We start from the raw sequence: 20,060 nt of genomic DNA on the forward strand, positions 1-20,060 counted from the left end.
GCACTGCATAGCAGCAGTGGCTCTCCGTGATCGGGACCGATGACCCTCTGACGGAAGCCGATAATCGGCTTTTTTTTCTTTTTTCTCCTTACGCTGACAGCATGAGGGGGAAAAAAAAAGCAGATTACGATCTGTTTACATCACACGATCAGCGGTCATTGGCTGACAGCTGATCATGCGATAAGGGGCCGGGATCTCCGCATTATCGGGAGGATGTACATGGATGCAATCCCGGCAATTAAGGCCTGTGCTGCACCCAACTTTCGGCTATAGTGCGGGGTGGAGGTGGTTAAAGTGGTTGTAAAAGCGGAAGGTTTTTTACTTTAACTCTTTCACTGCCAGAGCTGTTTTTTTTTTTTTTTTTTTTTTTTTTGCACACGTTGAAAAAAATCATTTTAGGCCTGACGATTACACAACCCACAACTATTATATATTTTTTGAAAGCAGAAACCCTAGAGAATAAAATAGTGGTAGTTCCAATTTTTTATGTCACACGATATTACCCCAAATGTCTAGGAAACGCAAAATTTCAGTAAAACAACACCTTGTGAATTTTAGGGCAAACAAAAGCAATCAATTACCTAAATTTTTGGTAAAATATAAAAGATGAGGTTGCACCGAGTAAATAGATACCCAACATGCCAAACCTTACATTTTTGTGTGCCCGTGAAATGGCATCAAACTTCAGTACCCTATCTTTTCTATAGGCGACCCTTTAAAAGCCCCCCTATAGGTATCGGTTTAGTGTTACGGAGGTCTTGTGTTAGAATTATTGCTCTCACTCCGGGGCGTATGTATTGCAATCAACGCTTTCACGTGTAGGCGCCCCGAAGCATGCGTTTACATTATTGCATGTGTATATGTGGGGGTGGTGGACTCAACAGTTTGGGGGGGGGGGGGGGTGTTATGTGCTTGGGTGTATTTTGCAGTATTTTTTTTTTACTTAACTTTTTTGTTTTTCATCACATAGGGGACTTTTATGTGATAATTTTCAGGTGACAGGTTCTCTTTCAGATGTCTCCCCTGTGCTCTACTAAATGTTTTGCAATGCAGATCGCATTGCAAAACATTATTTCCAGGCTGAGCTAGCTGGGAACACCGAGAGCTTGACCTGGAAGTGACGTCAGAGACGTCGCTTTCCGGGACACAAGAAGAAGGGAAGGAGAGCGGACAGGTGTCATGGGCAAGCGAAGCTCGGTAAGCATGGCGGGGGGTGCACCGGTACCGGGGATGTGTGCGAGTGATCTGGTGGCAGCGGAGCCGCCGGAATGCTCTAACCTTACAGGCAGGAGTCTTCCTGTCAGTTTCACACACAATCTCCCTGTGGCTGCAGCCACCAGATTGTGTGTGATACCCCTACCCGTTAGGTACGTACGATGCATGGACCTGGCGGCGAAAGGGTTAATGCATTTTATGCATTAAGATGAAAAACCATCTGTGTGCAGCAGCCCCCCCCCAATGCTTACCTGAGCCCCAGCTTGATCCAGCGATGTTGCACGAGAGACTTGGCTGTCCAGGACTCTCTCTCTCCTGATTGGCTGAGACACAGCAGATGCCATTGGCTCCCGCTGCTGTCAGTCAAAGTCAGTGAGCCAATGAGGAGAGAGGGGGCAGGGCCATGCCACAGAGCTGCGGCTTGGCTCGGGTGCCCCCATAGCAAGCTGCCTGCTGTGGGGGCACTTGGCAGAAGGGAGGAGCCAGGACCGCCAGTGAGGGACCCGAGAAGAGGAGGATCTGGATGCTCTGTGCAAAACCACTACACAGAGCAGGTAAGTACGACATGTTTGTTATTTTTAAAGAAAAAAAAAAGACTTTAGTATCGTTTTAAGGTCTTTAATATTTTATGTTGAGGAACATTATTATGAAATTGACAATTTTTAGATGCAGCTTTTCACAGATTGGTGAACCTCTGCCCATCTTTACTTCTGAGACACCCTGGGGTTGGTTTACTAAAGGCATATAGGTTGTGCATTTTGAAAAGTGCAGTTGCTCCGGAGCTTAATAAATGAGCAGAAGCTGTGCTGATTTCCATCATCCAATCCATCATCCAATCATGTGCAAGCATAAATGCAGTTTTTTTTTTTTTTCCTTTTCCTTGTATGTGATTGGGTATTCTCAGGGTATCAACTCCCCTGACTCTCTAAGATGCTCTTTTTATACCTTATAATATACCCTATAATGTTATTGACATGTTTCCAATCAACCTGATTAGTTGCACAATGTTCTTCCAGTTCTTCCTTGTTAGTACCACCTACTTTGCCAGCTTTTGCTGCACCGCCCCAACTTTTTTGAGATGTGTTGCTGCCATCAGTTTCATGATTGCCTTATTTTATTTTAAATTGTGCATTTTCTCAGTTTAAACATTTGATATGTTTTCTGTTGTGAATAAAATATGGATTTATGAGATTTGCAAATCAATGCATTCTGTTTTTATGTAGCTTATACAGCATCCCAACTTTTTTGGAATTGGGGTTGTATGCATTGGGATAAGAGACCTTAGATTGTAAGCTCCTTTGATGGCATGGACTGATGTGAATATACAATTTGTGATCTTTATACAATCTATAAATATCTCTAATAAATGTAAACCATCGCTTATAGAAAAGGGAGATTAAAGATCCCTTTTAATATTGAAATCCCCTAAAGCAGAGCTTCAGTAATTATTTTTTTTTTTTTTGAACTTTCCATCTATTAAATCTTCATTTTTTTTTCTGCCACTAAATACCTTATATAGCCCACTTCCTGTTTCTTATCTGGTCATTAGCCCAGGCTTGTGACATCATGCACAGCTCTTTCTCACTCTCATGAGAGTTTTCCAAAAAGGAGGGACGAGTCATAAGAGGGCCAATGAAAGCTGCAGAGCTGGAGGTGTGCCTCTGTATGTCTGTGTAAATCCAGGAAGTGAACAGACAGCAGCTTCAGCTGCCCACAGTTAAAATGGCTGCAGCCAGACTCAGTGAAGGACGATTTCTGCAGCGTATTTGGCAAGTACAGAATCACATCATATATAAAATAATATGCAAAGTTGTTGGAGGGAAGCTTCGGAATGGCAAAGATGTTTTTTTATTGCAAATCATGTGAGCAGACTGCAGTTCCTCTTTAAATTCTGCATATTATAATTTGTTATATATCGCTCTATTCTAATCCCTTGAAAAGGGGGGGGGGGGGGTGGCGCCTGTTCTTAAGAGCTGTAATTCCTAAACCCTTCCTCCGATTTGGATGTACATACCCTCAAATTAAATCTGAGTGTGCGCACTTTCATCCCATATTCAATATATAACTATAGCTTGAATATGTTATGGTAAATACCTGAAAAAAACGAAAATGTATCTAAAATCCTTAGAATAGTCCTTAGCCTTGATATAGAGTTAGGTCTATATATATTTGGACGCGGGCACAATTTTCATACTCTTGGCTCTGTATGCCACCAGAATAAAATTAAACATTCCAAATGAATTTGAAGTGCAGACTTTCAGCTTTAATTTAAGGGGTTGAACATAAATATCAAGTACAAATGTTAGGAACTTCAACCATTTTTATACACTGTCCCCCCCATTTTCTGGGGCTCAAATGTAGGTGGAAGAATGAATATAATCATAAATATTGTTCGTTTTAATATCTTGTTGAGAATCCTTTACTGGCAATGACTGCCTGAAGTCTGGAACCCATGGACATTACCAAAGACTGGGTTTCCTCCTTTCTGATGCTTTCCCAGGCTCTAATTGCAGCTGTCTTCAGTTGTTCTTTGTGGGTCTTTCTGCCTTTAGTTTTGCCTTCAGCAAGTGAAATGCATGCTCAATTAGGCGGAGATCAGATGATTGACTCAGCCATTGCAGAATATTCTACTTCTTTTCCTTCAAAAGCTCCTGGGTTGCTTTTGCAGTGTGTCATTGCATTGGATCATTGTCCATCTGTACTGTGAAGCGCCGTCCAATCAACATTGTTGCATTTGGCTGAATCTGGGCTGACAGTATATCTCTAAACACTGCAGAATTCATCCAGCTGCTTCTGTCTTCTGTCACATCATCAATAAACACCAATGACCCAGTCCCACTGGAAGCCATGCATGCCCATGCCATCACACTGTCTCCACCATGTTTTATAGATGACGTTGTGTACTTTGGATCATGAGTTGTTCTACACCTTCTCCACACTTTTTTTTTTTTTCTTCCCGTCATTCTGGTACAGATTAATCTTAGTTTCATCCTTCCAAAGAATGCTTTCCAGAACTGGGCTAGCTTTTTTAGATGTTTTTTGGCAGGTTTTTTTTAGTGGACAGCCTTCACAGAAGAGTTGAAACTGTTATAGCCGCAAAGGGTGGGCCAACTGAATATTGAACCCTATGGACTAAGCCATTAAAGTTCATGTGCGTGGAAAGGCAGGCGTCCCAATACTTTTGGCAATATAGCCAGATTAAATGTTCAAAAAACTTGCGATGTTTTATTTTAATTTATTTAGCATATGGTTAGGATGCTGTACAAAAAGTAGTAATTTAGCATCCCTGTGTATGACTTGTGTTGATCTGGTTTTTGTGCTCTTTTTTTTCACAGGCGGCGATAAATGGAGTAATACCACAAGAAAATGGCATTTTACAGAGGTATGCGAGTTATTTATTTCTGCTTTATGGTGTCCTTTTATGAAACTGCGGTAAAATACCGCAATTCGGTTCTCAGGCATTCTCAGAGGAGATCGCTCTCCTCTGAGTGCCTGTTTATGAAAGTGTGTAGATCGCTTCTCATGTTGAGTTGAGGAGCGATTTACAAACGCCGGGAACTCCTGAGAACGGCTCCTCTCATTGTAATCTCGTGTGATGTATCGGGATTACAGTATGAGGAAGCGTAAAATACAAAGTGTAACACAAATCAGCACACATTATTCCCCAACATATTAATAAAATTATAAAGTTAAATTCCCCCTACACAATATACATTAACCTAATTATTAAAAAAAAATATAAAAACAATATTTAAAGATCATACATGTGCCTATTTAAATGTGAATGGTGTAGATTACATTCATTTACTACACATATGTAATGCAGCTATACACCATTCATATAAATGCAAAATACATTTATAATCATTAAAAAATAATTTTAATTAAGTATACAAGTATAAATATTTATTAAAATAAAATATATTTTATAATTGATAAACATAAAAATTGATAAACTGGTGCGATGCGAGAATACTGCGAATCCACTGCGGGTTCCCGCATTTCACCGAGTCGCATGTCAGTTCACACTGCCATATACGAATCGCTGGGGAGTGTCAATACATTGTTAACGACACCCCCAGTTCAGCTTCCACATCACACTGCGAACTGACAGTTCGGACGTAAATCGGATTGCATATGTGTGAACAGGATCGGGGGTCTATAAGACCCCATACCCCACTCCTGCACTTGAAAGTATTCAAAATGTCAAGATTGCGTTTTTGAATACTACTTTTTTTTTTTTTTTTTTTTATAAGCTGGGGCCTTTAAGATGCCAGTAATCCGGGAAGTGATGTCAGGACATCGCTTCTGGGTTACTAGATCTGAGACCTGAAAGAAGCATCAGCCAGCCAGTGGACGTGCCGGTTGGTTGCTCGGGCCTCCCGGTGGGGCAGGAGAGCCCGGCTGGGTGGCGAGAGGTCCGCTCCCCCTGCTTGTAATAACAGCCGAGCGGCTGCTGAGCCACATTGATTGTTATTACAATGAAACCGACTGTTCGCTCTAAAGAACAGTACCGTAGTGATGCCTGCAGCTGCAGGCATCACCCCCGTAAAATCCCTTGAAGCAATATCGGTATTATCGGTCTAGTTTGCAACGGATATCGACTTTTGGAAAATGCTTATATTGGCCTTACCGATGATCGGTCGATCCCTAGTATATATGTATATATACAGCCTCATGGAAGTGGGTCTTCATGCGTGGGGCTGCAATATATGTGCTACTCTGAAAAATTAACAGAAAAAAAAAACTGCGCTAGTGAATAATACTAAAGCCCTAAACCATATGATCAAAGAGGCAATTCTGTGTGCAACACAAAACACCCACAGTATACATAAATAAGAATCGCGCTAAACATGAAAAACTCATAAACCATAAATAAACATGAACGTGAGTAAATAAAGTGCCAAGTGCATCAATCCATATCATTTGAATGATATGTGCGTAAACAAGTGATTTTTAAAGATGTTCTATAGAATGGACAAGTCCATCTTCCATCACCAAAACTGCTGTGAATCCACCACCAGCTGAAGGCTTTGCTTACCAGCTCCCAGGGACTCCTTATTATGTGGGGTCGGATACCGCCTGTGGTTTATCACCCAGCCTGGGCCTTTCTCCTCCTCTCAGGGCCACTCCACACTTCTGGTGTCACTTGGTAAATATATGATGGAATATGGCACCAAGAAGGCTCCACATAGTGTAAAAAATTGTTGGGTTTATTGTATAAAAAACATAGCACTCATAAATAAAAGCAAAGCGCCTATTGTTTGGTGTGTCGGCCGTACACAACCAAAAACACCCGTTCGTCGAGACACAAGAGTGGTGGTGATGTCAGCACGTTGCTCCGTCCTATTTGTTTTGTCACAAATGACAATGGGAAATGGCAATGGTACCCCAGTACGACATCATTTGTGATGAAACGCGTAGGGCGGAGCGTACGGTCTGTTTGCACATATCATTCAAATTATATGGATTGATGCACTTGACACTTTTTACTAATTTTCATGTTTTTATTTATGGTTTATGAATTTTTCATGTTTAGCGCGATTCTTATTGTTTATGTATATGTGCTACTGTGTTTGTGCAGAGAGCACACTGCACAGTGTGCTACCAGCACAGAGGCTGAGTTTTCATGGGCAGCTTCAGATCTCGTAATAAAGATTGGGAGGGCCAGTTCCTGGTTACCTGATTGCAGTGAAAGCCTGTGACTGGCTATCACAGTGATCAGTGAATGTATAGCCTGCCCCTGTGTTGTTGTTTTTTTTTCTTGAATAGAGAAATAGTTTCATTGTGGTTAATTTCCTAAAACTGGAGAGTGCAAAATCTGGTGATAGCCAATCACAGGCTTTTACTGCAATCAGGTAACCAGGAACTGGCCCTCCCAGTTCCTGATCGTTAGTACAAGACCTGAAGCTGTCCATGAAAACTCAGTCTCTGTACAAACACAGTAGCACATATACATAAATATACATCCTATTATATATAAAATAATAAATATACACAAGTAGGATATACGGGGTATTTTAACTGGGAGACCGTCTTGAAACTGAAGCTAGTAAACTTTTACTTTTAATTGTAATGCCTTATATTACCTCCAGTCTATCAACCTCCAGCTTCTCTGGGTTCAGACGCTGATCTTCCCTGCACAGAGCCCTTAACCACTTAAGCCCCAGACCATTTGGCTGGCCAAAGACCAGAGCACTTTTTGCGATTCAGCACTGTGTCGCTTTAACTGACAATTGCGCGGTCGTGCGATGTTGCACCCAAACAAAATTGACATCTTTTTTTTCCCCACAAATAGAGCTTGCTGTTGGTGGTATTTGATCGCCTCTGCGGTTTTTATTTTTTGCGCTATGAACAAAAAAAGAGCAACAATTTTGAAAAAAAATGCAATATTTTTTACTTTTAGCTATGATAAATATCCCCAAAAAATATATAAAAAAAACATTTTTTTCCCTCAGTTTAGGCCGATACGTATTCTACATATTTTTAGTAAAAAAAAAAAATCGCAATAAGCGTATATTGATTGGTTTACGCAAAAGTTATAGCGTCTACAAAATAAGGGATAGTTTTATGGCTTTTTTATTATTAATTTTTTTTTTTTTTACTAGTAATGGTGGCAATCTGCGATTTTTTTTTTTTTTTTTTTTTTTTTTTTTATTTATTTTTTTTTATCGGGACTGCGACATTATGGCGGACACGGCAGACAATTCTGACACATTTTTGGGACCATTGGCATTTTTACAGCGATCAAAGCTATAAAATTGCATTGATTGCTGTAAAAATGTAACTGGCAGTGAAGGGGTTAAGTGTATCCTAGTACGTGTTCTAACTGAAGGGGGAGGGGACTGTGTAGGGGGGAGATGACAGATAGTCTGTTCTTACTCTGTGTGAACAGACCATCTGTCTGTTCTCCCCTCAGAGAACCGAAAACTGTGTGTTTACACACACAGTTCCTGGTTCTTGGTGTGCCCCGAGCGATCGCGGGAGCCCGGCGATGAATGCGACCGCCGGGCACTCGCATCGGCTCCGTGGGCGAGCAGGGGGCGCGCACCTCCGGCGGCGCCACGCGGCCCCGTGTGGCCATCTATGGTACCGACGTACCATGACAGCGATTCGCACAGCCGAGCCATGTTACCGCAGTACAACTGCGGCGGCTGGTCGGCATGCGGTTAAAGTGATTGTAAATGTGTTTTTTTTTTTTAAACAACAAACATGTCATACTTACCTGCTCTGTGTAATGGTTTTGCACAGAGCAGCCCTGATTCTCCTCTTCTGGGGTCCCCCGCCGTTGCTTCTGGCTCCTCCTGCCTTCAGAGTTCATCTATAGCAAGCTGCAAAGTATAATATAGAGTGCCCCTATAGCAAGGTAAAAAAAAATGCTGCCTTTGGAATTACTTACTTCCTTCTCCTGCCCCGGACTACATGTCCCACGAGGCATTGCTCTTACTGAAAAGTATGAATGGTGTACTGAGCTGTATGTGTTTTGCACTGTATTTCCTAATACGTAAACAAATAATGCATTCTGTACGCAGGCCAACTAATCGGCTGACCAACTAGTCCATTATGAAAATAGTTGTGAACGATTAGTTGTTTCAGGCCCTACATATATGCATACATTTCTTGGTTTTAGATATTAATTAAAAGTTATGCCAAAACCCAAATTACACTTTCTGTAAGTAACGCTTTTGTTTCTGCTGCTCTCTTTTCAGCGAATTCAGCACAGATTCGATACAGGGTCCTGTGTTTGGTCCTGCAGTCCAACCCAACACCTCTACATCCATTGCTTCTCCCTCATCGTTGTCTACATCAGCGTTCCGCCCGGTAATCCCTAGTCGGCCGGTGGTGGAACGCCTCTCGCGAATGCTGGACTTCAAAGTGGAGTACAGAGACAGAACTGCAGATGTTGTTCTAGAAGACAGCTGTACTGTTGGTATGACAAACCATATTATATACAATTAGAGTTCCAAGCAGATGTTATTTTAGTTACATGACTTGCCTAACAAGCTACACTCAAAACCTATTAGCCATGTTGGGTTGCTATATATCTAAAGAGTTCCAGTGGCAGGATATCTCCATTAAGATTCATAACTACTCTGTGGTATCCCAGTGAACTCCACCACCACACAAAAACACTAGCCTCTTATCTGGAAACAAGACCCCAAATTTTAGGATATCCTGTAGTGCTCAATAAAGCAAGAAAAACCACAGACTTTTGTCAACTGTAACCTCATGGAGGGTACTGAAGAATGGAAACCACAGACCTTGTTAGCTGCAATCTCATGGAGGGTACTGAAGAATGGAAACCACAAACCTTGTCAGCTGCAGTCTCATGGATGGTACTGCAGAATGGAAACGCAGAACTCGCCAGCAAGAATGAAACTTTTAACACTCCACTATTAGTGTGTCACAGTTTACCATGCAATACAGTTAGTTTCTCTTCCATGCCCAGACCATTGCTTTATTAATTTCCTTGCTGAAGCTGGTCTCACAGCCCAGGAGTAACTTGAAGCTGTCAGATGCAAACTTCTGTTTGCATGGAATTCATTTTGCCCTGGAACCTCTGCCACCACTGACACCACAGACCCCTAGAGACAGTTCGTCACCAGATCACTAAAAATTATGAATGAACCCTCTGCACACTGCTTTATACCCTTTCTAGCAAATTGCGCAAGAACAGGGATTTTTAGTTCACATACATGTTTAAGCTGGTTGGTCCCTAATCCACTCTGCAAAATGCAAATGCTCCAGTGGATATAGTGCCAATATGGGGCAAACAGACGTAAGTTGTAGGAGGTCTCCAGGTTCCAGTCTGGTCACTAACTGGTCACCCTTTTGGAGAGAGTGGGCTCGGCTCTCTGCTGGGACTGCATTTCCTACCCATTGTTTGGCATACAAGAGGTGGTGCTATCTTGTCCCAGGAAACAGGCTGACATTTTTAGGTAGGGGTTTCTTTTGGCAGGTTATGGGGATTGTTAGGAATTCATCTTTTTGCTAGCGTATTTTGTATAGTGACATGCAATAAACTTGTAGTTTTACTCAGTTGGGTGTGTACCGTCCTTTTGTTGTTTTTTGTTTTTAGTCATGGTCATTAACCTGCACTGCAGTAGAATTAAGGGTGTATAACAGTATGCAGAGTTTTCTTTTTTTTTTTTTTTTACAAATTTTTATTATAGAAAGGCAGTATCCGCAATGAACAAAGTAAAAGGCATCATGAACGAAGGGTGATGCTGATTAATATGCAGAGTTTTCATTCTGAATTTTTCCTTATAAGGTACTAAGGCGCTTCCTCCCACCCTTTCACCACGAGGATTAGTTACTGAACGATCTACACCTGACTTACCGCGTACTCCTTATGGATATGTGCATACAATTTAAAGCTGAACTCCAAAATCTAGCTAACTTTGCAAATGCATATCCCTCCCCCTAAGCTCTGTTACACCGCTGACCAAGTTTGAATCATAGTGACTTACTTTTCTTGCAATTCTCGGAAAAGAATACTCCTTACTGGCATCGGGAGGAGGACTTTATCTTATGCTGCACATCATATCCATGTGGGGAAAGAAAACTACATTTTCCATTATGCAAAGGGAAATGCAGGAAGTTACAGACAGTGTGCACTGACCCTGAGAACTGGAGGGCTGAGTTGGTGCCGAGGGCTCTTTCTTCAGGGTATGCCCACATAGCCAGCTGCAGTCACACAAATTGTGGGTGGCTCAGACTGGGGGTCTTAAGACTTCTGAGTCCGCCCACTACAATGAGCAGGAACATGGTTGCGTCCCTGCTCGCTATAAAGAATTACAGCGGAGCAGAGACCAGACCAGTGGCCACGTGGATGAACAGCATAGCGGCCACCGATCTTACAATGCGGTTTTAACAGGGAATGAAGCCCTAATTCAAATGCACACTAGATTTCACACCATGGGGAAAGAAATAATCATCATATTGTATTAAGGTAGGACTCCCCCACACTGCCAGCTGATAAATTTTCTGCCGGAGTTCTACTATAACCTTAGAGTGGCGATGTGCCCCTTGCACCAGAGCAAGAGTTAGTTTTAACACCAGCCTCGGCATCCAATTGTAGCTTTATTTCTGGGATGCAACATACAGCCTATTTGAATAAAGCAGAATTTACTGCATCTATGTCACATTTCCTTGGACAGATTACAGCCTTAATACAGCCATTTTCTTCATCCAGGGCTCAAAAACACCACAGCTCTTCTCTTACCCCTCTTTCTCAACCAGAGTCGTCTCCTGGTACGCCAGTTCTAGAGGACGCAGACACCGATGGAAATGAAGAGGAAATTGAGGAAATATTAGAGGAAGTTGCAGAAGGTTTTTCTCCCCCAGATTCCCACTATATTGAAGCGGATGTTTTATACAACTTGTTTGCTAATGTTGAAAAGCTCTTTGCCACTGTCTTTAAAAGCCCTTGGCTTTATGCAAGCTGACTCTCCTCCGTCTCATCATGCCCCTTTAGGTACACAGGTACTACGAAACCCTGCAAAATATTCCCTGTTCATGGACAGATAGAATGTGCAGTCTATGATGAATGTGCCACTCCTGAAAGAACTCTTCCCAAAATCTATACTGAACTCTATCCAGTGAAAAGAGAGTTCACAAAAAAGTGAGCCATTCTTATAGTTGATCCTGCTGTCTCTATCCTAAAGAAACCTCTCAATGTACCTATTAAAGATGTTCCTTCTTTCAAAGATTCTGTAGTTAGAAAGTTTGAGATACTCGTAAAAGCTGTGTTTAGTCTTGAAGGCCTAGCCCTGCAACCAGCTCTTGCTGTAATTTCACTTTGTCGAACTGCACTAGGAAAATGAACCACCAACATGACCTTGTATTTCAGGATTGTGTTACACAGCAACTTCAACAGTAGCCGCCTGATGTAGTTTTCCTGTAGATGACCTAGAATGAGTCATGAGACAAATTTCCAGAGCATCTCTAATTTACATTGACATGTGCAAGAATCTTATGTCTAAAAGCTTGGAAACTGAAGCAGTCTGCAAAAGGTGCTCCTCACATATGCCTTTCTAAGGAAGATGTTTGTTCGGTGAAGTACTTGACCAATTTATTGAAGATGTCACAGGTGGGAAGGTTTTACTTCCACAGTGAAGGTCCTAAAACTGCCTTCTTCAGGAACCCCCAACTCCCCAAAATGCAGAGCACCTGTCTGCTCTCACCAGGCTTCAGCTTCAAAACCTAAATTCAGCCCTTCCTTTCTGCACAAGACTTGGCCCACCAAGGTCACCAAGTCTTCCACAGTAGTCCTCTTGACAATGAAGGAGCACCCTCACTCTGCTTCTCTCTGGGTCACAGACATCCAGGACCTGTAAGTTCAATGGGTAGTTTCAAAAGTGTGCAAACTAGAGTTCAAAACTCAACAAAAGACTGCCAAAAAGCAAAGTTTTGCAAATGCTCTGAGCCACCTTTTGTCCTGGGGAGTTGTTGTGCCAGTGCTGCCATATGACTAATTCAGAGGATTCTACTCAAACCTCCTTACAGCACCAAAGCCCAATGGGGGTATTTATTATTTTCTGGATTTAAAATATCTTAACAAATTCCTTCAAATCCCAAAATTTTGCATGGAATCCACAAAGTCAGTAATTGCCTGAGACAGGGGGAATACATGGCATCTGTGGACATCCAGGATGTGTTGACAAACGACCACTTTCGGTTTGTCGCACTGCCCTTTGACCTGTCCTTTGCTCTATCTAGATGACCTTCTTTTGAAAGATTATTTCCCCTTTGCAGCTTTCAGAAAATGTCTGCAAGACAATTCAGATGCTCCAGGCTTTTGGCTGGGTGATCAATTTAAACAAATCTGCTCTCTAGCTTTCCCTTCACCTGAAATACTTGCGCCTGGTCCTCGACACATCCCACTCCTAACAGTGGGGAAGTCCTTCCTTCCCAGTCATTGGAAGGGTATAACAGATGCTAGTCTCCCAGTCTGAGGAGTAGTGTTTCAATTCCTAGCAGTCCAAGGAACATGGTCATTGAGAGAAAACCAGCTTTCCATCAACATTTGAGAGCTCAGGGCAGTCAAGTTGTCTCTGAAGCACTGGACCCCCTCTTCTGACGTGGCATCCAGTCGGGGTGCCATCAGAGAATGCCATGATAGTTGCCTACATCAACCATCAAGGGGGCACCAGGATTCTGGCTGCCTTGGAAAAAATGTACCAAATCATCAAACTCGCTGTTCAGCAATTCCTGAGGTCCACATTTCCAGGAGTGGACACCTGGAAAGTGGATTATCTCAGCCACCATCGCCTAGATCAAGGGGGATGGGGCCCTTCATTTAGATGTCTTCAATCTGATTTGTCAAAAATAGAGGATTTTGAAATGTGGATGTGCTAGGCTCCAAGTTCATCAACAAACTGCCTTTCTAGCTCCAGCCTCTGATGCCTTCATAATTCCCTGATCTCAGTTCAGGCTAACTTATGCTTTCCCTCCAGTGTGAATCCTACCTCGTCTCCTGAAGAAAATGGAGCAAGAGAATAAAACCATGATTCTAAATGCACCAAACTAGCCAGAAAAACATGGTACACAGACATACTCTGATTTCTACCAGACAACCCCTGGCCTCTTCCGTACAGATCAGATCTGCTGCCTCAAAGCCCTCTAGTTTATCCTGCTTCTCAGTGCCTGGCTTTAATGACCTGTTGAAACCCAGGTATTAAAGGATAGAGGGGTTTCTGAGTCTGTGACTCCTACCTTGCTAAAAGCAAGAAAAATCTCTTCCAGATAGATATAATATTGTACCTGGAAATTGTTTTTTTCTGCTGGGTGTGAACCCAGGCACTTTAATACTCTTAATGGTCAAGTCTTGGCATATGCATTTTCTTTCAAATGCCTCTGGCTATACTGTCCCTTGTAAAAACCTTTCCTCAAGGTGTACCTCATACTAAGCCCCTCTTGAAGCACTGTCTGCTTCCTTGGGATTTCAATTTTGTTCTCTGCCCTGTAGAAACCACCCTATCAGGGATAGATGCCTCTGCACTGGTGGCCCTTTTTCTCATGCCCCTGTTGAAGACCCCCTTGGTCGAAACGCGTCGGGCGATCTCCCCTTCCTTACGCTGCTTAGATTTTATTTTAATTGTGATCACTTTTATCCATTTTTTGTATGGTATTTTTAGAAATAAAAATCCCTGGTTTACCTGCACTATGCAGAAGCTTTTTATTTTTTATTTGCATATTATCCCGATGCAAGAAACTGCCTTCCAGTAGCCCTACTTCCATCACGGGGTCTGGATCAAATCTGTCCCCGGCTTCTCCTTGGAACACATCCTTGAGGTCTATTGGCTGATATCCAGTTGGCTGCCCTTCCTGATGTTTCTTCACCCCACCAGAGAAGTCGAGAAGTGAGACAGAGGTTCCACCGTTCCGGATATCGTTTTCCAGCCTAGGTTTGGCTCCATGCACCATTGACTCCATGTCATATGACAGTGGAGTCCACGTCATCTGGTAAGAGTACCCATCTTATCTTCCTTCCTGATGTTTTCATTCTGATGCCCCATATCGAGATGTTGGTTTACAGCTACGGAAGTTCTGTACCCCGTTGTTGACTCACAGTCACAGATCCACACCGTGCACCATTGACTTTATTTTCTAGTTTCACATCATTTTTTGGTCCATACCAGTTCCTCTTAATAATTTGAGTTTGGAATCATCCATTTACCATATGTGGACACTTTATACTGTGTTTGTTCATTTCATTTCACTTATGGTTTTTGCAGATATGCTTTACTGTTCAGTACAGCATCTCTTACTTAATTGTTTCACTACACCCTAACTTCCTATTACTTCTTAGCGCTGCATTTTTTTCCCATTTACCTCCTTCTGAATGACAAGGTTGCCTTTTAAGCCCAAGGCCATCCTTTCTTCAGATAGTGGTCTGTGTTCCACCTCAATGAGGACATTGTCCTCCTATCCTTATGCCCTGCTCCTAAGCATCCAAAGGAAATCTCTCTACGTTACATGAACGTAAACAGCCATTAGAGTATACCTCAAGGCTACTGCGCCAATCAGACTGACAGATTCCACCATTGCACAATGGAAATTAAATCTGATTGCACGAACCTATATTCTCAAAGACAAATCTCCTCCTGTGCTTCTACATGCCCATTCCACCAGATCGGTGGGTGGTTCATGGGCATTTTGGCACCAAGCATTGGTAACCCAGTTGTGTAAGGATTCCACCTCGTGTCCTGTTCATACTTTTTCAAAGTTTTATCAGGTGGATATCTAATCTTCTGCTGACGCAGTTTGTGGCTGCAGGTTTTTTGCAGCAGCTCTCTAAAGGTTGGGTCTTTTGACCCTTGTTGGCCTGTTGAGACAGTTCTGTTTGCCTCCTCGTTGCCCACTCTTCCTATTCACTAATTGGGGATGCCCCATGATACAGTATATGAATATTCTGCCCACGTCCTCTACTGTAGAAATAAGAATTTTACAGTACAGTACAGGCCACCCTTTTTACCATTCCTTAGTTTACTCTCCATTGCTTACTACAAAGCTGAGGACTCACAGGTTGGGTAGGGCTATATGGAAGGTACCCAGGGGCCATGTCCTCTAAAGCTTTGCCGGTGTCAGATCACATGAAGGTACACACCTATAACCCATGGTATATTAATACTCCGCCTGTGCCCTGTGTTTTTTTTTTTTTTTTTTTATCTTTCCTAGCAGTCATGATCACACAGCTAAGGGTCATGAGTGGCTTACTGGGAGCCAACAACAAGGCAAAATTTTGACAGCAATGGCATAACCCCATTGGTGTCCACTGTTTTGGACATTGTGGTAACGAGGGGAGAGAGTTCCCTCCCATCAACTACAGCAGCCTCTCAGAACCTGGATCTTTGCACTTATCTGACAACTAGGTAAAAGATGAAAATAAAAAAGGTATGTGCACTGATCTGTATATGATATGCAGCATTACTAATGGCAGTGTGAAGGCAACATTTCAAAGCTTGATTAGTGAAAAACCTTTCCTTCTACTTTTAATGGTCAAGAAGCTGCAAATCCGATCCAGAAATATGTGGAGTGATTGTCCTGGCTATGCAATGTGGCAGAGTTATGGGACACAGAAGACGTTGAAATAAATGTATGTGTAAAAGTTTCAACTGCTGTTTATATAGCTGTATTCCAGGGGTTCCACTTTTAAATAAACTTTCTTGCCAAGTTACTTTTGTTTTAATGACATAAACTTTAGCAGAGAGGTTAGGTTGGTCTTCGTATCGTGAAGAGTGTTAATTGACACTGTATGGGGCATGTTCGTAACAGATACTGTTATCCATAAGTTATTTTACAAAATGGAATGTATGCTCCCTCTTTCAAAGCTTCAGCTTGGACCTGATTTAGCTACATGTACAGGCACAACTGGAGCTTATGTAAAGTTACAAAAAAGTAATTTTTGGACGTAAAATCAATTGTAAGAAAATGTGTGGCTTTCAGTGTTACAACACTGCTCATATAACCCATCTATTTTTTTTTTTTTGGTATCCCTTTTAAAGGGTTTGTAAACCCTCAAGGTTTTTCACCTTAATGCATTCTATGCATTAAGGTGAAAAACCTCCTGTCATGCAGCAGCCCCCTACGAGCCTTCCTTTTACTTCCCTGAACCCCGTAATTCCCACAACGGGAACGAGCACACCAGCTCTGGCTGGTGTCTCATGTCCTGTTTGGAAAGATTGATAGCAGCGCACCCATTGGCTCCCGTTGCCGTCAATCAAATCCCATGACGTGGGCGCCATGGGGCGGGGCCGAGTCCTGCAGTCTGTCAATAGATGTGTCCCGAAGGAGAGCGCTTCTCTGACGGGGAACTCGAAAAGAGGAGAATCCACCAGCGCCGCTGAGGGACCCCAAAAGAGGAGGATCGGGGCCACTCTGTGCAAAACCAACTGCACAGAGGAGGTAAGTATGATATGTTTGTTATTTAAAAAACGAACAAAAAAAACGAGGGTTTAGTAACCCTTTAATTTAATTAACTGATTACTTCTGTCAGCACAGCCATATATAATCCTCATGGCTTTACCTTTGAGCTGATTTTTATGGTCCTCAGTTTGAGTGATGTCATCTGTTGATGATCCCATCCATAAAATATAATTATAGTTTTCTGTCTGATGTTTAGCTTATATCTAATGCAAGGTTTGTCACAAATGGCTAAACACCCAGATGACATGCATGTATGTGGGCTGTTCTACCTACTAAAGGATTTGCATTTCTGTCCATCCAGTTCTGAGATTAACACTGGCCCTTCACATGGCACATCAGGGGAATTACGCCACTTGCAATGAAGAGGAGTACGTTTTTTTTTTTTTTTTCAAAAAACATACTTAGGTAGACGCAGCATCAGTCCGATGCTGCATCTGTCCCCCGTGCTCTGTGACTCTGTCACCAGCTCTCTGATCTACCCCCCTGCGCTTACTGGAGCACTTGGCAGTGAAGGGGGTGGCAGCAGCGGGCTCAGGCTCTCAGCGGCTCGCTGTCTGCTGAAAATGGGTCACAGGAGTGAGTGCACTCCTGTGATCCACAGGGGAAGTACAGCCAAGCTGGATTTTGGATTAAAAAACTGACAGTACCTGGAGGCTGGAGTAGCATGGATGACACAGGGGCTTAGGAAAACCCAGCACAAAGCCGTTGGACAAAGAACACAGGAGCACTGCTAGTGGGGGGCCTGTCCAAGACCGTAAGGCCAGGGCTCTGATGAAGGGGAAACCAAACTGCAGGCACAGGAACTGTTGGGGCCAGTATACAGCGGCCGCTTGCACTGTGTACGAAGCCCAGAAGTGATGTCGTAGCCTGGCGGAAGTCAGCCAAAGGAATCCAAAGAGTATGGGCAAACCCTGCTGCTGGAACCAATTAGGAACTGGCGATGCCAAGGGAGCAAAGAGTCACACATCGCCGACTAGAGACAGTACATGTTTTGGGGACACGCCCCTTCTTCAGGTTATATGATTAGTTGGCTGAGTGTGAAGATTAAATAGGGAAAATGACCCGGAAGTATAAGTGTGGGAGGGGGAGGGGCTAGCAGCCCCTGTCATCCATCCGGCCCCACCCACCCGAGTGGATAGTAACAATACCCAGTGCACAATACTTTATCAACAATTGCATATCTTAAAAATGTACTGTTAAAAAGTAATAATATTAATAATAAAAGAAAAAAATATATAATATTATAGCTATATACCTGTTTTCAGAGTGCTGATCGGCGCTCACGTGTCCCGCCCCCTCTCTCCTCTATCAGCCTGACAGCTGCAGCGGACGGGGCCGAGGTTTCCCCACTGACGTCAGTCAGGACGGAAGGAGGAGAGTAGGCACAGACGCAGGGGCACATTACACGAATCAACCAAGAGGATATTGTAAATTTAACCCTAATGTCAGCAGAAATTAAGAAAAAGAGAAGTCCCCCTTTGTTGGGACTTTGTAGGCAACAAACACATGTATTTAAACAAAAATTGTAATTATTAAATCTACATAAAAAACATAGATCATATAATGACCGATATTGAAAAAGACATAAGAATATTACAAAAATGTACAGACATCAAAAACAAAACAAAAAACTACAAGATTAATACTCTGGTATATAGTAATCCCTGGTACCCGACGCGTTTCTGGTTAAAGCACCTTCGTCAGGGGTATAGAGTAGGAGTATGTATGATCATAATTTTGTCTTTACTATAAAAGATAAAAAGGACATATCATAATGGTACAGAAAAACAGGGATATCCATATCAACCATATAGAATGGATGAACAACCACATTATCAGCAGCAGGAGGGGAGGGGATGGGCACCGACACGGAGCTGACATGCAGGGAAGGGAGGGAGGAGAGGACAGAGCAGGGCTGCAGATGACGGAGGCACGTAAACTGACCACGGTGTCAGGGCTCAGCAGCCATGATGTACCGTGATCAGTTTACAAAGGGGAGGGCATAGCCAGGCAGGATCAGCCAGGTATTTCATGTGTTACAGGAGGCCAAATGACACAGCACAAGCACTGTGATGTATAACATGCTTTAAAGGAACAGGATCCTCTTAACCTAAAAAAACAAAAAAAAACAAAAAACACATTAATGGATAGAATGCATTAAGGTAATAAAGAATCTTGAAACTTTACACCCCATTTAAGTTTTAAGGTAGCAATATAAGCCTAATACACACATTGTTTTTTTTTTTTTTTTTTTTTTTTTAAACCGAGCGGGCTGAACGAAATAAATTAGCGATCACCGTACTAAACAAGCGATGTTAGTGCAGCGATCTCTTTTTCTGTGCTATTGTGTTCTGACAGGGGGACCAACCACCCCCGCCCGCCTGAACGCACTAATCAGCCAATGGCTGTGGCTAGTTATTCGGATGCTGGTTTTCGGCATGTCCCTTCGACCAAAGCCGGTCCTTAGACCAGCTTCTGTCAGAGGGACAGCTATATACACGGGCCGAAGGTTGGCCACATACTCTGACTGTGTGTACCTAGTTTAAGAGGTTGATCTGTTTGCAAAAAATCCCTGTAGTGGTTCTGGTTTTCCTGGAACTCTGAATTTGGAACAATTACCAAAATCATTAGATCTTTTATTTTCCATTGTAAAGATCTTTGAAGTCCCTGTTTCCCTGTGCCGCTTTTTTAAATATAGCCCCTTATGTTTTCCAGGTGACATAAAGCAGATCCTTGAAAATGAGCTTCAGGTTCCTGCATCCAAAATGCTGTTAAAAGGCTGGAAGTCTGGAGATGTGGAGGACACTGTGAGTATGATGAGGATCCAAAACACCATCTTCTTCTCTGTACCATTATCTTCTTGTGTCAATCTCTGCTCAGAAGTTTTGTTACAATGTAGATGTTATAAAAATACT

At 42.6% G+C, this 20,060-nt stretch overlaps 1 protein-coding gene across 2 annotated transcripts in view; it reads left to right on the top strand.

Annotated features, from left to right (window-relative positions):
• Nucleotides 1-20,060, top strand: part of FAF1 (Fas associated factor 1) — a 473,366-nt gene that overhangs the window by 101,019 nt on the left and 352,287 nt on the right. For both annotated transcript variants that reach the window (XM_073593564.1, XM_073593565.1), the window contains exons 3-5: nt 4,551-4,597; nt 8,925-9,145; nt 19,861-19,952. In XM_073593564.1, the coding sequence (XP_073449665.1) occupies nt 4,551-4,597; nt 8,925-9,145; nt 19,861-19,952 (360 nt within the window). The remainder of the gene's footprint in view (nt 1-4,550; nt 4,598-8,924; nt 9,146-19,860; nt 19,953-20,060) is intronic.

Source organism: Aquarana catesbeiana, linkage group LG07, assembly GCF_042186555.1.
Source record: "Aquarana catesbeiana isolate 2022-GZ linkage group LG07, ASM4218655v1, whole genome shotgun sequence".
Lineage (NCBI taxonomy): Eukaryota > Metazoa > Chordata > Amphibia > Anura > Ranidae > Aquarana > Aquarana catesbeiana.